Genomic DNA, 16,157 nt, shown 5'->3' on the forward strand with positions numbered 1-16,157 from the left:
AATTCATTCTTTGAATGGTACCAAGAATGGTATCTCTGAAATACAAATGTGATCCTACCACCCCACAAATATACATGGCAACCCTCCTGCTGGCCTAAATCACATTAACCCTAGAATAAAGACTAATGTGCATAACATATTCTTCAAGCTCTCGAACTATCGGGTCTTAGCTAGCTCTCCAACCTCAACACTTCCCCTTATTTCTAACCCCAATGTCCACTTCGCGGTTCTTCACTTATACGCTCTTTCATGCCTCTAGACTTGTGTGCCTGAATAGCTTCTCACTTTCCCTCCAGTGACCCTCCAACTCAGGTCTTTGTAGAATCAATCCCTATACATCATGCAGTCCTAGTTCAAACACTGATACTCCTGGGAAGCATTCCCTTATGTTCTCACAACACTTAGAATTACTCCTTTAAAACATTTATTCTAATTTTAAACTACACACTGGTTTTAACTTATTTGGTTTATTTCTGTCTCCTCCTATATTCTAAACACTGTAAGTTCAATATCATGCCTGGCACATGATAGGCTCTTAATAAAATATTTGTGGCTGTGATAAAAGAATTAGATATCTGTTCTCCATTTTCAACAGATCCATAAGATACATGGGGTGGGGGGGATATACATCTGATACATGCAATCTTTCTTGGTTACAGAATTTTGTTCTTACAAGAAACCAAACGTACTCATGCCAAAGGCTGTTTCAGATATTGTCTCCCATTCCACACTCACAGCTAAATCAATGCCATTAGTGCGTGACACGTTTAAATACACAGTCCTGTTGGCTTCTTCAATGTCTATAGAGGTGGCTCTAAAAAAAATGGATTGCAGAAAGCAGAAAAAGAATATAATTTCTACATATTAAATATAAATATCACATTGCTAGCATATATTTAATATACTTCTAAATATATAAGCCGAGGTGAGATCCATCCACAAACATCACATGACTAGAAAATTAGACTCTACAGCTCAAAATATTCATTTACGAGGATTAAAAAAGCACTACAATCTGGTACTATGATCTTAAGAAAATACTCAGAGTCAGTAACAACATACTATATATTCTAAAAAATAAATAAACCTTTGTCACTCCTAAGTTTCTTCTCATATAAACTAAAAACATATCACAAGGAAAAAAAATGAATCCAGAAATTCTTAGCTTATTACTAAAATTAGATCTGCTGGAGTCTTTCTAAGAAATAAAAAAACAAATATGTGGTCGCTTCCAGAGGAATTTTCAAACTACAACCATGTTAATATATGCTTGAAGAGTCATTCATTTGGTTTAAACAGCTAAATATTTTTATATTATTTCTTGCTTTTTACTATTATTGAAAATACAAAATTGTGCAAGCCTTTACCTGAAAGTGTGAATTCTGAAGAAATAAGAATTCTAATAATACCATTATACAGGACATGATTAGGTTTTTAATGCTCCTTGTTACAGGAGGGCATAACGCCTCTCGGATCTATCTGCCAGAGCTCATTTTAAAAGTCCTCTTTAAAATAGTCAGAGATCAATTTCCCTCTCCATTTTCTTTACGTCAAAAGATATTTCCTACCTAGCTTCAGAAGTGACAATTTCCTTATGAATAAACTGTACCTATTTGCAACTGCAGAGATACTGAATAACCCCAGAGGGGCCTGATTTTGCAAAACTGTTATCAGGGTTTGAACATATGCCCCAAGTCTAGCACCTCCAGTCGGATTAAACAAGGTACAAACAAAATGCTCATCCATCTCTGGTTCGGTGTCCAATAAGGTGGAAATGCGTAGGGCCTGAAAACAAAATTAAAAGATAAAGTTACTAGACTACAGTATTTCTGCAACATACATACAAAGAGATCTGCTAAACCTTTTTTGACAACAAAATAGTATGTTTGGAAAACATCACTTCTTTTTTATTTTAATACTGATCCCCATAATATGTAATAGTTACAACTGTTTCAAGTTACCACTTTCAAGATTTTCAACACTGTGATATATTGCACTAAGTGTTTAAAAATAAATTTTATGACATTTAAAAATAACATTAAGATTAAAAAAACAAATTTAGGTCTTGATTTTTGTTAACTCTTAATCCTGCCCTAGCTACATAACTGCATTAATCTCATTCTGGTATAGGATTCACTGTAAAAAAGCAGTTATAGCCATAGTAAGTACAAATTAGAAACAATTCACATATTTATTGACAGAAAAATGGATAAACAAATAGTGGTCTATTCAATGCAGTGCTACTCAGCAATAAAGAAGAGCCAACTACTGATGTGTGCAACCAAACAGATCTCAAAAATTATGGTGACCAAAAAAATCCAGACACAAAAGAGTACACACTATATGATTTTATTTATATGAAGTTCAAGAATCAGCAAAATGAGTCTTCAGTGACAGAAACCAGAAAGTAGTTTCCTCTGGCGAGGGCAAGAAACAATAAGGAAACTTCTGGGAGAGGTAATGCTCAATATACTAATCTGAGTGGTGTGGTCACATCAGTGTATATTTATTTTTAAGGTCACTGACCCATGCATTTGAGATTTTTGGACTTTACTATTTATATCTAAAAATAAAAACATGGGGAAAAAGACTGTTATGTAGATGAAAGAAAAATCTATTTAATCTAATTTGCTCTAACATTTAATTTGCCTAATGAACAGAAAGATCTTTAAACACACTGTGAAAAAAGTCTTTTAAGAAAAAAAAGCATAATATAATAAAAATTAAAATATACAAAAAATTAAATAAATAAAATTTAAAACATTTTTAAAAAGAAGAAAAAGCCTGAGAATGTAAAGCAGTGGAAAATTCATCAAATACTTTATTTTTTTTAAAGATTTATTTATTTGACAGAGAGATAGAGAGAGCACAAGTAGGCAGAGTGGCAGGCAGAGGGAGAGGGAGAAGCAGGCCCCCAGCTGAGCAGGGAGCCTGACGTGGGACTCAATCCCAGGACCTTGGAATCACGACCTGAGCCGAAGGCAGATGCTTAACCAACTGAGCCACCCAGGCACCCCCATCAAATACTTTAAATTTGAATTCTTTTATATCTATATCAAGATGTAAATATTCTTAAATCAAAGGTTCAAATTTCCTAAAATATGAAAAAATTGGACATGAAAATAAATATGAATTCAGAATGTGTTGAAGTGTATACAAACTGATCACAAAGAAGGTTAATTACTGGGTAGACTGTTTTTAGATGAAATAATTTTAAATATATTACTTTACAATTATTATACTTTATATGTCAGGCTTGAAAAATATCTTAAGCTAATGCAATTAGCTATTTTAAACTTCAACTGTGTTTTAAAAAATAAGATTTAGTTGCAGGAACAGAAAATTATCAATATACAAAAAAAGGAGCTTCAGAAGGTAAACTTCTGTAAGTATAAATCACTTATAATTAACCCTAAATCCAGTATTTTTTCCCCAATAAGCTATTCCTATTCACCTAGGATACTTGCCTCTCACATAAGCAGGCTAAAGTAAGCAATTATATTTTGTTAACTGAAAATGTGGCCAAAAGAATGACTGGCTAGGGTGGTGACCACATTAAATGGCTCAGAGTTTCCTTTAGTTTATGTTTTAAGAATAATATAAAGTGAAGTATGCTACCTAAATAGTTAACATTTAGGACAGCACTATGTACATTTTCCTTATTATTTGCAGATTCCACTACCTTATTAACAGAGCAAATTTCCCTAGCAGCGCTCTATGCAGACTAGATAGCACTGTTAACACTTTCACACAGTAATCTAATCATCCTGTCATCTAAGCTGGGAGTACATATTTTTTTCTTTCTAGGACCTAGGGTGCTCTTCTAAGAAAAAATTATTCATAAACATTATTCATTCTCATTAAAGCCTCATACTATACCTTGAAGCGAACACCTTCTTCTAAAACAATGTAGCCTTTGGAAGGGGTCAGATCTTTAGACTCCACTGAGGAATTTACTTCTGTCACAATGAACTGAACTGTCACAGTTCCAAACAGTCCTTGTGCAGGCTCCCGAACAATGTACAATACTGCAACACTCTCCTGGACATAGAGAGCTGTTGGTTCTCTCAGGAAAAAGTGCTCACTGTTGTTAAATGATAAGATTCCTGGGCCATCATCATTAGCAAGGATAGTAATTAAGGCTGGTGAAATAAAAATTTTAAGCAGTAAATGAAAATAGAGTGGGTTAAAGGTTAAAAGTAGATGTTTCATTATAAACTAGGCCAACTCTTCTCTAGACCACCTTCAAAACAAGGGAAATTCTAAATGGCATTTAATAAAATTCCGTATTTATTCATGATATAAAAATAACCAGTCATCTTGGAATAAAAGGCAGCTTGCTCCTCCACCTCGGAAGCCAGTAACAAATACCTAACTCAATGCTGAAACATCAGAAGGGTCACCACTAATAACAGAAACAAGACAATAACGCCTGCTGTAATTACTGCTACTATTCAGCATTGTCCTGGAGCTATAAACCAGGTAACAGGTACAAGAGCAATGAAAAGAAAGAGTCCGAAATAACACTATTTTCTAGACAACATGACTGTCTTCTTAGAAAACCAGGAGAAAAAAATTATTAAACTATTGTAAGAATTCAAAATATAAGCTCTTACTCAACAGATGATCTTGATTGCTAACATATACAAAGATTTACATATAAGAATATTTACTGAAACTTTATGGAAGTTTGGAAATAGTCTGAAGGCTGATTAATGGGGCATAGTTTAAAGTTAAAACCCACTGTCAAAGCACATACTCTTTGAATTTGAAACAATGGCTGCAGACTCAAGAAAGATTCTAAAGACTTAGAAATATCAATTTGTTTCATTAATATGGCAATAAAAATGAAAACTAGTTTTTGGGTTATTCAAGGTTGTTTCATTTTTTTTTTACTATAAACTACAATGTTTTTTACTATTACAGATTTTTTTCACATAAAGGCCAATAATTTAGGAATACAAAGGTTAATTAGATTAAGGAAATCCCGAAGAACTATCAGCCACTAGCTAAAATAAGAGGTTGAAGAGTCAGTCAACCCCTGGTCTTCTTAAATCCACCTGATTTATGTATCACCACAGGAACTAAATTAAGTAACTTTTAAAGAGCCCTTCCAATCCTGTAGTTTTGGATTTCCATGAAGTCTCCTCTCTTTTTTAACCTTCTCTAAGCAGTCAGTATGATATTTAACAAGCAGTAAACTAGGATGAGTTTTCATAACAAGGTCCAACTGTTCCAACCAAAGAATTATGGCTCTCATAATATCTTAGGTATCAATATACTTCAACTCTATGTGGAAATACTATAGCAATGAGATGACATTAAAGCCTTGTCAATCCCTCTATTGTTAAATAGGAAACCAGAGCAGAAATCAAATTCCAAATGAAAGACAGTCATTTAAAAATTAAATAAAACCTATAATAGCTGCAGAAATGATTTAATATTATCCGTTCTACCAACCTACTTTTTTGTTTTATACACACACACACACACACACACACACACACACAAAACCACAGACTAGAAGCATTGTTATGCTGACAGAGGAATTCCAAAATGTCTAGCTTAAAATATTTTTAATTCTAAGCACAGAAGGCCATCAAGACTCTCTAATCCCTTTACATCTGCCTCCATATCAGGAAAACTGCATGAGTGAGAGTGAACTGTATAAGAAATTATCAAATACCTGTTGTTTTTTCTCCCAGCTCGAGTCCAGGAGAAGGATTTGTTAAAATCAGCTGAAATGTTTCATCTCCTTCTGAAATGTCATCATCAAGAATCATGATGTCAATATTTTTATATCTTTCTCCATCAACAAAATGAAGAATCTGGTCAAGAAAGTAAAAGTAGACAGTATTATATTTAAATACACTGTTGAGTTTTTATAGAATATTTGGCAAGAAATACAATATGGCTGGCAATGTGAAATTAAGCTATTTTAATAAAAATAAGGGATTTTCCCCTTATTTTTGATCTCTTTTTATTTAAATTGACAACATTAAGTTTAAAAAGTAAAATCTGTGGAGAAGAGAAGAAAGTAAACATTTGACTAAGGAATAAAAGGCATCAAGAGACAAAAAGCATTTGAAAACACTAATGATGTTTCAGTAAATTAAAACAAAGAAATAAAAGACTTAAAATTTTCAAGAAGCACAAGAAACACTCTGGAATACTCTGATATAAATATAATGACAAAAATTCTTTGACACAATAACTTGTGTTCTCCATTATCAAGTATTGCAATAAGGTAGTGAATAAAATAGTATCAAATATTAAAACAAAATGATGAATGAAATAAAATATAGAATAATCTTTAGAACTAAAAATTCAATTTACATATTTTACTAAAATAGTGAAGGAAGCTATTCCACAATGTAGAAGTCTTCTGCCCTAATTTATTATGGAATATATAATAGTTTATTACTTTAAGATTAATTTACTTATACAAGACCCAAATCACTATAATTCTCAAGGATTTCACCATTGGGGTGAAGCTGTAATCCAGCCCCAGCTGTGCTTCCAAATTCTGGGCATACACAAACAAGAAAACGCGGCCAAGAGTCCCTTTGCTCCTCTGGGCTACCAATGTTAAACTTCCTTCGGTTTCATTGACTTCGAACCTAAAATAAACAGAATACATTAGTCTTTTCCTTATAAGCTTTTATTCAGTAGATAAAGAACCTGAAACTCAGAAAAGGACTCTCACACAGCCTTGGTCTTACATGCTATGTTGCCATTCAATTATGCCTCGAGCACCATCATTGGCATCAATAATAATTTGTGCAGTCAAGCCCTCCAAATCTGAAAAAAACACATAAGTATATTTTTAAATTAAAAAAAATGATTAAGAAGAGAATTACTTGACATAGAGATTACATAATTTCTAATATAGAGATATTGTCAACATTACTCAAAAGATGTTTAAGAAAGTAAAGATATAAATGTTTATAATACTTGATTAAGGAAACTTTTTGCCAACAAGAGTACTGACTTATAGAAATCTAATGAACTGAGAACAGTATAAAATAAGCACCTGAGATTATGGCTTTACTTCTATAATTTTAATAGAAAGAGGAAAGGAAAACAGACCACTGGAAGGAGTAGAAAGAGCAAGAAAAGAGAAAGAAATGGGAAGAGACAAGCAGAAAGTGCTGCAGAGAAAAATACAGGTGTAAGAAGGAGATGCAGGGAGAGACAGGGATACAAGTTGAGACAGGAAGGAAAGATGGGGAAAAGGTTAAGTGGGACAGAGCTTGAGACTGAAGTAAATTTCTCTTAACCCTTTTTATCTTGTACTCTGTCTACCAAGTTCAGTATGTTACCAACATTCATTATTCAGTCTTGAAATATTAACCAACCCTGTTCCTGTTTAGTTTTTTAATATTTTTGTCCTTTCCCTTTTAAAATCCAGACGCTCTACCTTACTCTTAGGATACTTATGGCAGCTGCCTAGGCAGGGAAAGGATAGGGAGAGTGTAATTCTCTGAGTGAAGTCAGCATTGTCAAAAAAAAAAAAAAAAAAAGAATACAAAATCAAAATCTTTGCCCATCAGACTAGAGGCTACAAAGCACAAGCCCAGCTCCAGCATCTCCTAGCTGTGTGACTCTGGGCATGTAATTAAGCTTCTCGAAGCCTCAGCTCCCTCATCTGTAAAATGCGAAAGTAGAAGGAATGAGGTACTAACATATAGAGCACTTGAAACAAGGGCATTAGAAAGCACTAAACAAAAGTTAAACTATTTAAATTACCTCTAATATGAGTTTAAAGAAATATGAAGTATCTGTTAGCTTTCTTAGCATAAATATCTTGTAATAAATGCCTGATATCAACAGCCTAGTCCCAGGAGTCATATATTTCTTTTGCAAAAAAACAGAAACTTTTCAAATAATAATATGTTAAAAACTGATTATTCCCTTCCATTATTTTCAAAGTTGTCCAACTGAGCCTCAAAAGTGAAAGAGGAACCCCTACTCCTTAGCTCACTCCTCTTGGCCATGCTTCTCCTCCCTTAACCCAGACTAATTTCCCGCCCTGTCCAGACCACCTTCGAACCAAGGTATGGGGAAGAGGCTACCACAGTGCTATTCATCACCACCACTTCCTGGGCTATCATACCTACAAATTTCACATAAAATCCCCAATATTAAATATCTAAACTGCAAAAAGAGTTTGCGTTTTAAAATAAGAATACATCTTTTTAATCTACATAAATTTATACTGAGGTTCAAGTTTTACCTTTCAGTCTGTAATGAATTAACTGAGTCTTTTCTAAAGCATGAAAAGAAAGAGGTAAAAGGTCAAAAAAGAAGCAGAGAACACAACAAACAAACAAAAGTTCTGCTTAACCTAAAGGAAAATAAAATCATCTGATAGTTTGGAGATCTAATGAAAACAGCAAATGAAACTTTAAAAGGAAAAATGCCTCCCTAAGAACTAATTCTATTTTGAAGATTACAAATTTGGTTATAAATAGTTGTAAAATTTAAAAAGCATCATACAATAAATAATTCTTAAATGTGTTTATAATCTACAATATATAAAACTGCCATAGATGATAGTGTCTAAATTAAAATAAATCTAAAAGCTCACCAAATTTTCTTCTATAGTGAGATTAACAAGTATTACAGTTATCACTTTTGATTAAAAAATAAATAACTTTACTTTGTTTGAAGTGAATAAACAAAAACAAACAAACAAATATCATACCTAGTCTAGGAGGAAATGAAGTTAAAGGAGCCATGATGAGGTCAACATAAGTTAAATTCACAAGGAAATATTCTTCTAGCTCTGGTATGTCATCCTGCAAAAATTATATCCATTAAATCTCCTATTGTTATGCTCTCAAAGTAATGACCTCTTACAAGCAGTTTTTTAAAATTATCTGATAAATATATATGCTTAAATAGTATATAGCAAGTATAAAAATGCAAACCTAGAATAAAAAGATTTAAAATTTTAAAAATAAACATGTCTTGGCTATGATTTTTTTTTTTTCAGATTTGACACCAAAAGCAAAAGCAACAAAAGCAAAAATAGTTTTGGAACGCCTGGGTGGCTCGGTTCGTTAAGCAACTGCCTTCAGCTCAGGTCATGATCCTGGAGTCCCGGGATTGAGTCCCGCATCAGGCTTCCTGCTCAGTGGGGAGTCTGCTTCTCCCTCTGACCCTCTCCCCTCTCGTGTTCTCTCTCTATCATTCTCTCTCTCCCTCAAATAAAAAAATAAAAATCTTTAAAAAAAAAGGCAAAAATAAACAAGTGGGACTATATCAAACTAAAAAGCTTCTGCAAAGGAAAACATCAACAAAATGAAAAGGCAACCAATGGAATGGAATAAAGTATTTGCAAATGACATATCTGATAAAGCGTTAATGTCCAAAATACATAAAGAACTCATACAACTCTGCAGCAAAAAAAAAAAAAGCACCACAAATAATCTGATTTAAAAATGTACAAAGAACTGAATAGACATTTTTCCAAGGAAGATGTATACAAGTGGCCAATACCTACATGAAAAGTCCTCAACATCACTGATCATTAGGGAAATGCAAATCAAAACCCGAATGAGACATCACCTCACACCTGTCAGAATGACTATTACCAAAAAGACAAGAGATAAGTATTGGTGAGAATGTGGAGAAAAGGGAACATTTGTGCACTGTTGGTGGGAAGGCAAACTGGTGCAGTCACTATGCAAAACAATATGGAGGTTCCTCCAAAAATTAAAAACAGAACTACCATATAATCCAGCAATCCCACACCATATTTGCGGAATTATTCACAATAGCCAAGATATGGAAACAACTTAAGTGTCCATCAATGAGTGAAGAGATGAAGATGTGGTATATATAAACACAATGGAATATTATGCAGCCACATGGAAGATGGAAATCCTGCCATTTGCAACAACATGGATCAACTTAGAGGACATTATACTAAGTGAAATAAGTCAGACAGAGAAAGACAAATACTGCATGGTATCATGCACTATCAGTGGAGTGTGAAAAAGAAAGAAAGAAAGAAAGAGAAAAAGAAAGAAAGAAAAAGAAAGAAAGAAAGAAAGAAAAAGAAAAAAAAAAGTAAGTTAGTTAAAACTCATAGAAACAGAGAGTAGAAAACTGGTTGCCAGGGCCAGGGACTGAGGGGAGGGGGAACAAGGAAGGGTTGGTAAAAGAGTGCAAATTCAGCTATAAGATAAATAAGGTCTGAGGATCTCATGTAAAACATAGTGACAAGAGTTGACAATACTGTATTATATAACTGAAATTTGCTAGGAGAATAGAACTTAAATATTTTCACACACACAAAAAGATACATATGTGAGGTGATGAATGTGTCAATTAAACAGACAGGGGGAATCCCTTTCACAATGTATACATATATCAAATCACCACCACAATATACATTTTAAATATCTTACCATTTTATGTATTTTTTAGATTCTACATACAAGTGACACCATGCAGTATTTGTTAATTATACTTCAATAAATCTGACATTAAAAGTATAAACTTATACCTGGCTGTATGATAAGTTATTAGGTTGAACCACATAAAACTGCTAATATATCATTTTTTCCTAGACTAACACAGTATATAAACCAATCACAATACTAATCTATTTTAAATATAAAGGGAGCAAAAGATTTTAAATTACCTTACTATCCAATGATTGGAATGTGAAATAGAATACCATGAAAAAAATACAGGCTTCGCAGTCAAGAAGACCTAACACCAAATTTTGTAACTTTAAGTGAGTTACTTCAACTTAAAGGCCTCACTTCCCCCATCTTTATAATGGAGGAAATAATAGCTACTTTGGGAATTATAATAATGATTAAAAATAATAAGTATGCAGCACCTGGCCTAGAAAGAGTCCTTAAAAAGGATAGCTAGGGGCGCCTGGGTGGCTCAGTTGGTGGAGCGTCTGCCTTCAGCTTGGTCATGATCTCAGCGTCCTGGGATAGAGCCCTGTGGCAGGCCTCCCGCTCAGCAGGGGAAGTTGCTTATCCCTCTCCCTCTGCCCTTCCCCCTGATTGTTCTCTCTCTCTCTCATTCTCTGTCTCTCTCAAATAAATAAATAAAATCTTTTTAAAAAAGTGATAGCTATTTGTGATGGTTAATTTTAATACACAATTACTATTAATCACTAGGGCCCATAACAGCACTGAAAATAAGGCAGGTGTTCAAAACTTGAGGACTGGCAAAACCCATGTCAACTGACCAGACAGCCAACAATATTTACATAAAAACCCAATGTCTGTGTGTGTGTGTATATGCGTGTGTGTATAATATCAGTACATACATTTTATTTTATTCATTTTATTTTATTTTATTTTTTAAAGATTTTATTTCTTTATTTGAAAGAGAGAGAGAGAGAACAAGGAGGGGGAGTGGGAGAGGGAGAAGCAGGCTTCCCGCCAAGCAGGGAGCCCGACTCAGGGCTCGATCCCAGGACCCTGAGATCATGACCTGAGCCGAAGGCAGATGCTTAACTGACTGAGCCACCCAGGTGCCCCTTTATTCATTTTATTTAATGGAGATTTATTTCCACGTGAAAAAATAGGAAACAGTCTCTAAACTATCTTCTATAATGTATACACCAAAGGAAGTTACAGAATCAGGGATGTAAAAGGGACAGTCCCCCACCCATCCCCACTGCTCCTCACTCTCATGCAACAACCCCCCTATCACTGACCACCGCCCCCCCTCCCCCGCCAACCCAGGCCTCGCTGATTTCTGTATATATAGGCCTGCAGTCTCTTAATCTCATGCTACTCAAGGAACAGAAAAGGCTACAAAGACCTAAGGAGAAAAAAAGGGAAAGTGGAAACCCTGTGTTCATAAAACTAGACTCTGGAAAGAAAAGAAGGGTTGGCTACATAGTTTCTGTTTTAAAAACTATCATATCTAAGTAATAATCCATTTATTTACATTCAGGTATATTAATAGATCATATATTTGAAAGAAGACTTGGTTTAAAGTTTTATTTATCAAATCGTGTGTTCTATGTCATATGCTAAATATTACCTCTTACAGGCTCTGGAGTTCTCATACTATTGTATTAGGTCATCATGCAATGGTAATCAAAAAAATAAGAGTTACTAATATGGTGGATGGTTTGCACTACTTATAATTTTGTAAAAGTAAAAAGCCTCTGAGAAAATAAAAGCTTTTCAAAAATAGAACCCCCAAAATACATAGTAATTGAACATTTTTCTAAAGCAATATTTATTCTCTTCCCTCCCACCCACCACATACACCATTTCCTACCCTCTCCATACATACCATTTTCATAAACCTCTTGGAAATGTATTCAGGTAGCAGAAACACTGAGTCCCGAAACAGCATGAGGTTTTACAATATGAAAAATCATTTAAAATGCAATTTCAGCCACCAATGATAACTTTAAGTTTGGCCGTAATCACATTTTATGCCAACAGCCTCTAGTGAGTTTCTCACTGTCTCTAATTTAACCAGTCCTAACAACTAAAATGCTGACCTACATGGATTTGCTGGCCCAATGAATCCTTTGGAATAATCAAAATGCTCCCCCGGAATCTCTCAGGCCAATGCCTATCTTAAAGGGGACTGCCCTAAGGAAATTCTCTTTATCATAAGATGTTTCTTTTTTTTTTAATTTTAGTATGTTATGTTAGTCACCATACAATACATCATTGGTTTTTGATGTTGTGATCCATGATCCACTGTTTTCATATAACACCCAGTGCTCCATGTAGTCCGTGCCCTCCTTAATACCCATCACCAGGCTAACCCATCCCCCTACCTCCCCTCTAAAACCCTGTTTCTTTCTCAGAGTCCATAGTCGCTCATGGTTCATCTCTCCCTCTGATTTCCTTCCCTTCATTTTTCCCTTCTTTCTCCTAATGTCCTCCATGCTATTCCTTATGTTCCACAAATAAGTGAAACCATATGATAATTGACTTTCTCTGCTTAACTTATTTCACTTAGCATAATTTCCTCCAGTCCCATCCATGTTGATGTAAAAGTTGGGTATTCATCCTTTCTGATGGCTGAGTAATATTCCATTGTTTCTATAATAAAATACACAACAGCAGACCAGCCTATTCAGACAAGAACAGAAACCCCTGTGTGGTTTTAAAAAAAATCACCAAAAGAAATAAGCTGATTTAAAGGCACCAGAATATTCCATCAATTTCTACCTTCTTTGTGGCTATTCAGGTTTAATATAATAATAGCAAAATAAAGAGTTTTACCTCAAGTATAGTAATGTTGATGGCGGCTGCTGTTTCCCCTTCTTCTAAAATCAGAAACCCAACTACCGAGACAAAGTCAACACCTGGCTCAGCTAGGTTTCCTTCTGTTTGGTTCTGTAGACTCAGCATTCCAGGAACTGTGCTATATGTAACATTAATGGCTCCTAATTGAATTGGATGATAAAAGGTTTTATAATTATTTAAACTTTTAAAATGATTATCACAGCATTAGCCTTTTTACTTTCCTAACTCCTGCAGTAGCTTTGTACTGTTGGCCCCAATTCCTTACTTCTTCCTATATCCTTGGCCTTTACCATGTAGTGGCTCAGTGATGTCCCACTGTGGGCAAGGTATATTGCACTGCCTCTCGACTTGGAGTGTGGCTGTGACTTGTTTTGGCTGTGAGTACAGAGTAAAAGTGATTATGTGTTAGTTCTAAGCCTAGACCTCAAGAGGCCTGGCATGCTTTTGCTCACTTTCTTTGGCCTCCAATGATCCCAGGAGAAGAATGAGAGACACATGGAGTAGGGCCACCCTTGGCCAAACCCAACATATGGTAGCAGACCCAGAGCCAGCCTATTATACACTGCTGAAATTTTATGATTGTTACACAGCATTTCTGTGGGGATAGATAATTACTTCAATCTTTCAGAAATAAAGAAGTTAGGGGCACCTGGCTGGCTCTATCAGAAGAGCTTGGGACTCTTGATCTCGGGATTGTGGGTCTGAGCCTCACACTGGGTGTAGAGATTACTAAAATAAATAAATAAATTTCAAAAATAAAGAAGTTATAAAGTCCTGTTCTGAATTAACAAATATTAAATTTCTTTTCCTGTCTCTGATTTGTGTTAGCAATGGCTTTCATTCACACAAGTAGAATATTAAAAAAGAACCTGCCTAGAAACCCCATTCACTCTAGAGTAACACAAACCTAGAGATCCAAATTCTCTGTTGATGAAAAGCTGAATTGTTATGTTGGCCTCTTGCAGCAAAACAAATCTTGATGAAAGAGCAAAACTTAAAACTCCATGTGGCTCATCACTGGCTTCCACAGTCAGGACAGCTGCATATCCTTGAGCATCAAGCAGAGCAATTCCTGCTGGTGGGACTCCTAAAAACACCAGGGATCACAAGAAATCTAACAGCGATTTGGCATTAACTTCTAGATCCACTCTCTGAAACATACTGAAGTACCCATACAGTGTTCTATTTCATTCACTCTAACAGAAATCTTCAGGTTGACAAACAGAACCTACATATTAGTTTTCTTTTTCTAGATAGTAAATTATAAAATTTTTCACTTGACATATTATCTTTATTATTTACTATAATGGTCTTCTGAATTGTAGACATTGAGGAGACACTGAAGAAAGTACCCAGATAATTTGCTCAAAGTGATTAGATTTGAATTATCTATATAAATGGTCCAAATCCAAATTAGTCTGCTAATATAAATTAATCACAGAAAAATTCCTCCCTTGGAAATGTATTTTATTCCATAAGAAAATATTAAAATTTTTAAAGGTTTTTCCTGAGTCCACAAAGAGAAGTGTTCCCATTTGGAGCTGATTATTTTTAGATCTAACATTTTTATGGGACAGACAATATTTAAAGTTACACTTTAAAAAAAGTAAAGTAGGGGTGCTGGGTGGCTCAGTCGTTAAGCGTCTGCCTTCGGCTCAGGTCATGATCCCGGGGTCCTGGGATCGAGACCCGCATCGGGCTCCCTGCTCTGCGGGAAGCCTGCTTCTCCCTCTCCCACTCCCCCTGATTGTGTTCCCTCTCTCGCTTTGTCTCTCTCTGTCAAATAAATAAATAAAATCTTAAAAAAAAAAGTAAAGTAATACTTCTTATTTTATTTTATTTTTTTTTAAAGACTTTATTTATTTATTTGAGAGAGAGAGAATGAGATAGAGCACGAGAGGGGGGAGGGTCAGAGGGAGAAGCAGACTCCCCGCTGAGCAGGGAGCCCGATGCGGGACTCGATCCTGGGACTCCAGGATCATGACCTGAGCCGAAGGCAGTCGCTTAACCAACTGAGCCACCCAGGTGCCCCAGTAATACTTTTTAATTAGTATGCATCTAGTTGTTAAATATAGAGGTGGCAAGAATTATTTTTTCCAAAAAGAATAATACGCTAGAAAAAAATATAAATTGAATTTTGAATTACCTTGTGTCTTGACATCATACAGAATGACTTGGTATACTTCTTTCTCCTCAGGAATGTTATCATCCAACAAATGCACAAATACTGTCTTATTCAATGACCCCTATGAGAAACAGAAAGAAATTCATCCTTCTATTGTCACCGAATATGAAATACTTCCTGCTTTTATTAGATTTATAAATTGTGCATCCAAATACATTTACATTTAAGCAAGCATCCTGTGGCTTAAAAAATAAAAAATAAAAAATAAAAACCACTGACTCGGGCGCCTGGGTGGCTCAGATGGTCAACCGTCTGCCTTCAGCTCAGGTCATGATCCCGGGGTCCTGGGATCAAGCCCCACATTGGGCTCCTGGCTCAGCGAGGAGCCTGCTTCTCCCTCTCCCTCTGCCTCTCTCCCTGCTCATGCTTTCTCTCTTTCTCTCTCTCTGTATCTCTGTGTCTCAAATGAATAAATAAAATCTTTAAAAAAAAAAAACAAACCACTGACTCATGGGAAACTAGGCATAAAGTAGACAGGGGCTAATTGTGGAGGATCTTGAATGCTGAGCTAATGAATGTAGATCTTATCCAATATACAATGTAGCACTACTGAAAATTTAAGACAAAGCAATACATTGGGGGGATTTCTACGGCAGTGGTGAAAAAGAAGGCCGTGTTGCAGAAAAGCAGGTACTAGGAGGCCGTGTAGTTACTCAAGGCAGAAAGTCATGGGGGTTAGCTTAATATTAAGGGAGTGGAAATGAGAAGGAAAA

The 16,157-nt window shown here is 35.2% G+C and overlaps 1 protein-coding gene across 1 annotated transcript in view; it reads right to left on the reverse strand.

The window, feature by feature from the left end:
- The window catches only part of LOC102743681 (adhesion G-protein coupled receptor V1), a 226,255-nt gene that overhangs the window by 87,470 nt on the left and 122,628 nt on the right, over positions 1–16,157 (reverse strand). The window contains exons 37-46 of the mRNA XM_081826583.1: positions 15,406–15,505; positions 14,167–14,346; positions 13,236–13,399; positions 8,708–8,801; positions 6,723–6,801; positions 6,482–6,620; positions 5,687–5,828; positions 3,880–4,142; positions 1,610–1,785; positions 690–814 (exon numbers count right to left, since the gene is read on the reverse strand). Coding sequence (XP_081682709.1) covers positions 690–814; positions 1,610–1,785; positions 3,880–4,142; positions 5,687–5,828; positions 6,482–6,620; positions 6,723–6,801; positions 8,708–8,801; positions 13,236–13,399; positions 14,167–14,346; positions 15,406–15,505 — 1,462 coding nt within the window. The remainder of the gene's footprint in view (positions 1–689; positions 815–1,609; positions 1,786–3,879; positions 4,143–5,686; positions 5,829–6,481; positions 6,621–6,722; positions 6,802–8,707; positions 8,802–13,235; positions 13,400–14,166; positions 14,347–15,405; positions 15,506–16,157) is intronic.

The sequence above is a fragment of the Leptonychotes weddellii genome, chromosome 7 (genome assembly GCF_054177405.1).
Source record: "Leptonychotes weddellii isolate Sample4059 chromosome 7, ASM5417740v2, whole genome shotgun sequence".
Classification (NCBI taxonomy): Eukaryota; Metazoa; Chordata; class Mammalia; order Carnivora; family Phocidae; genus Leptonychotes; species Leptonychotes weddellii.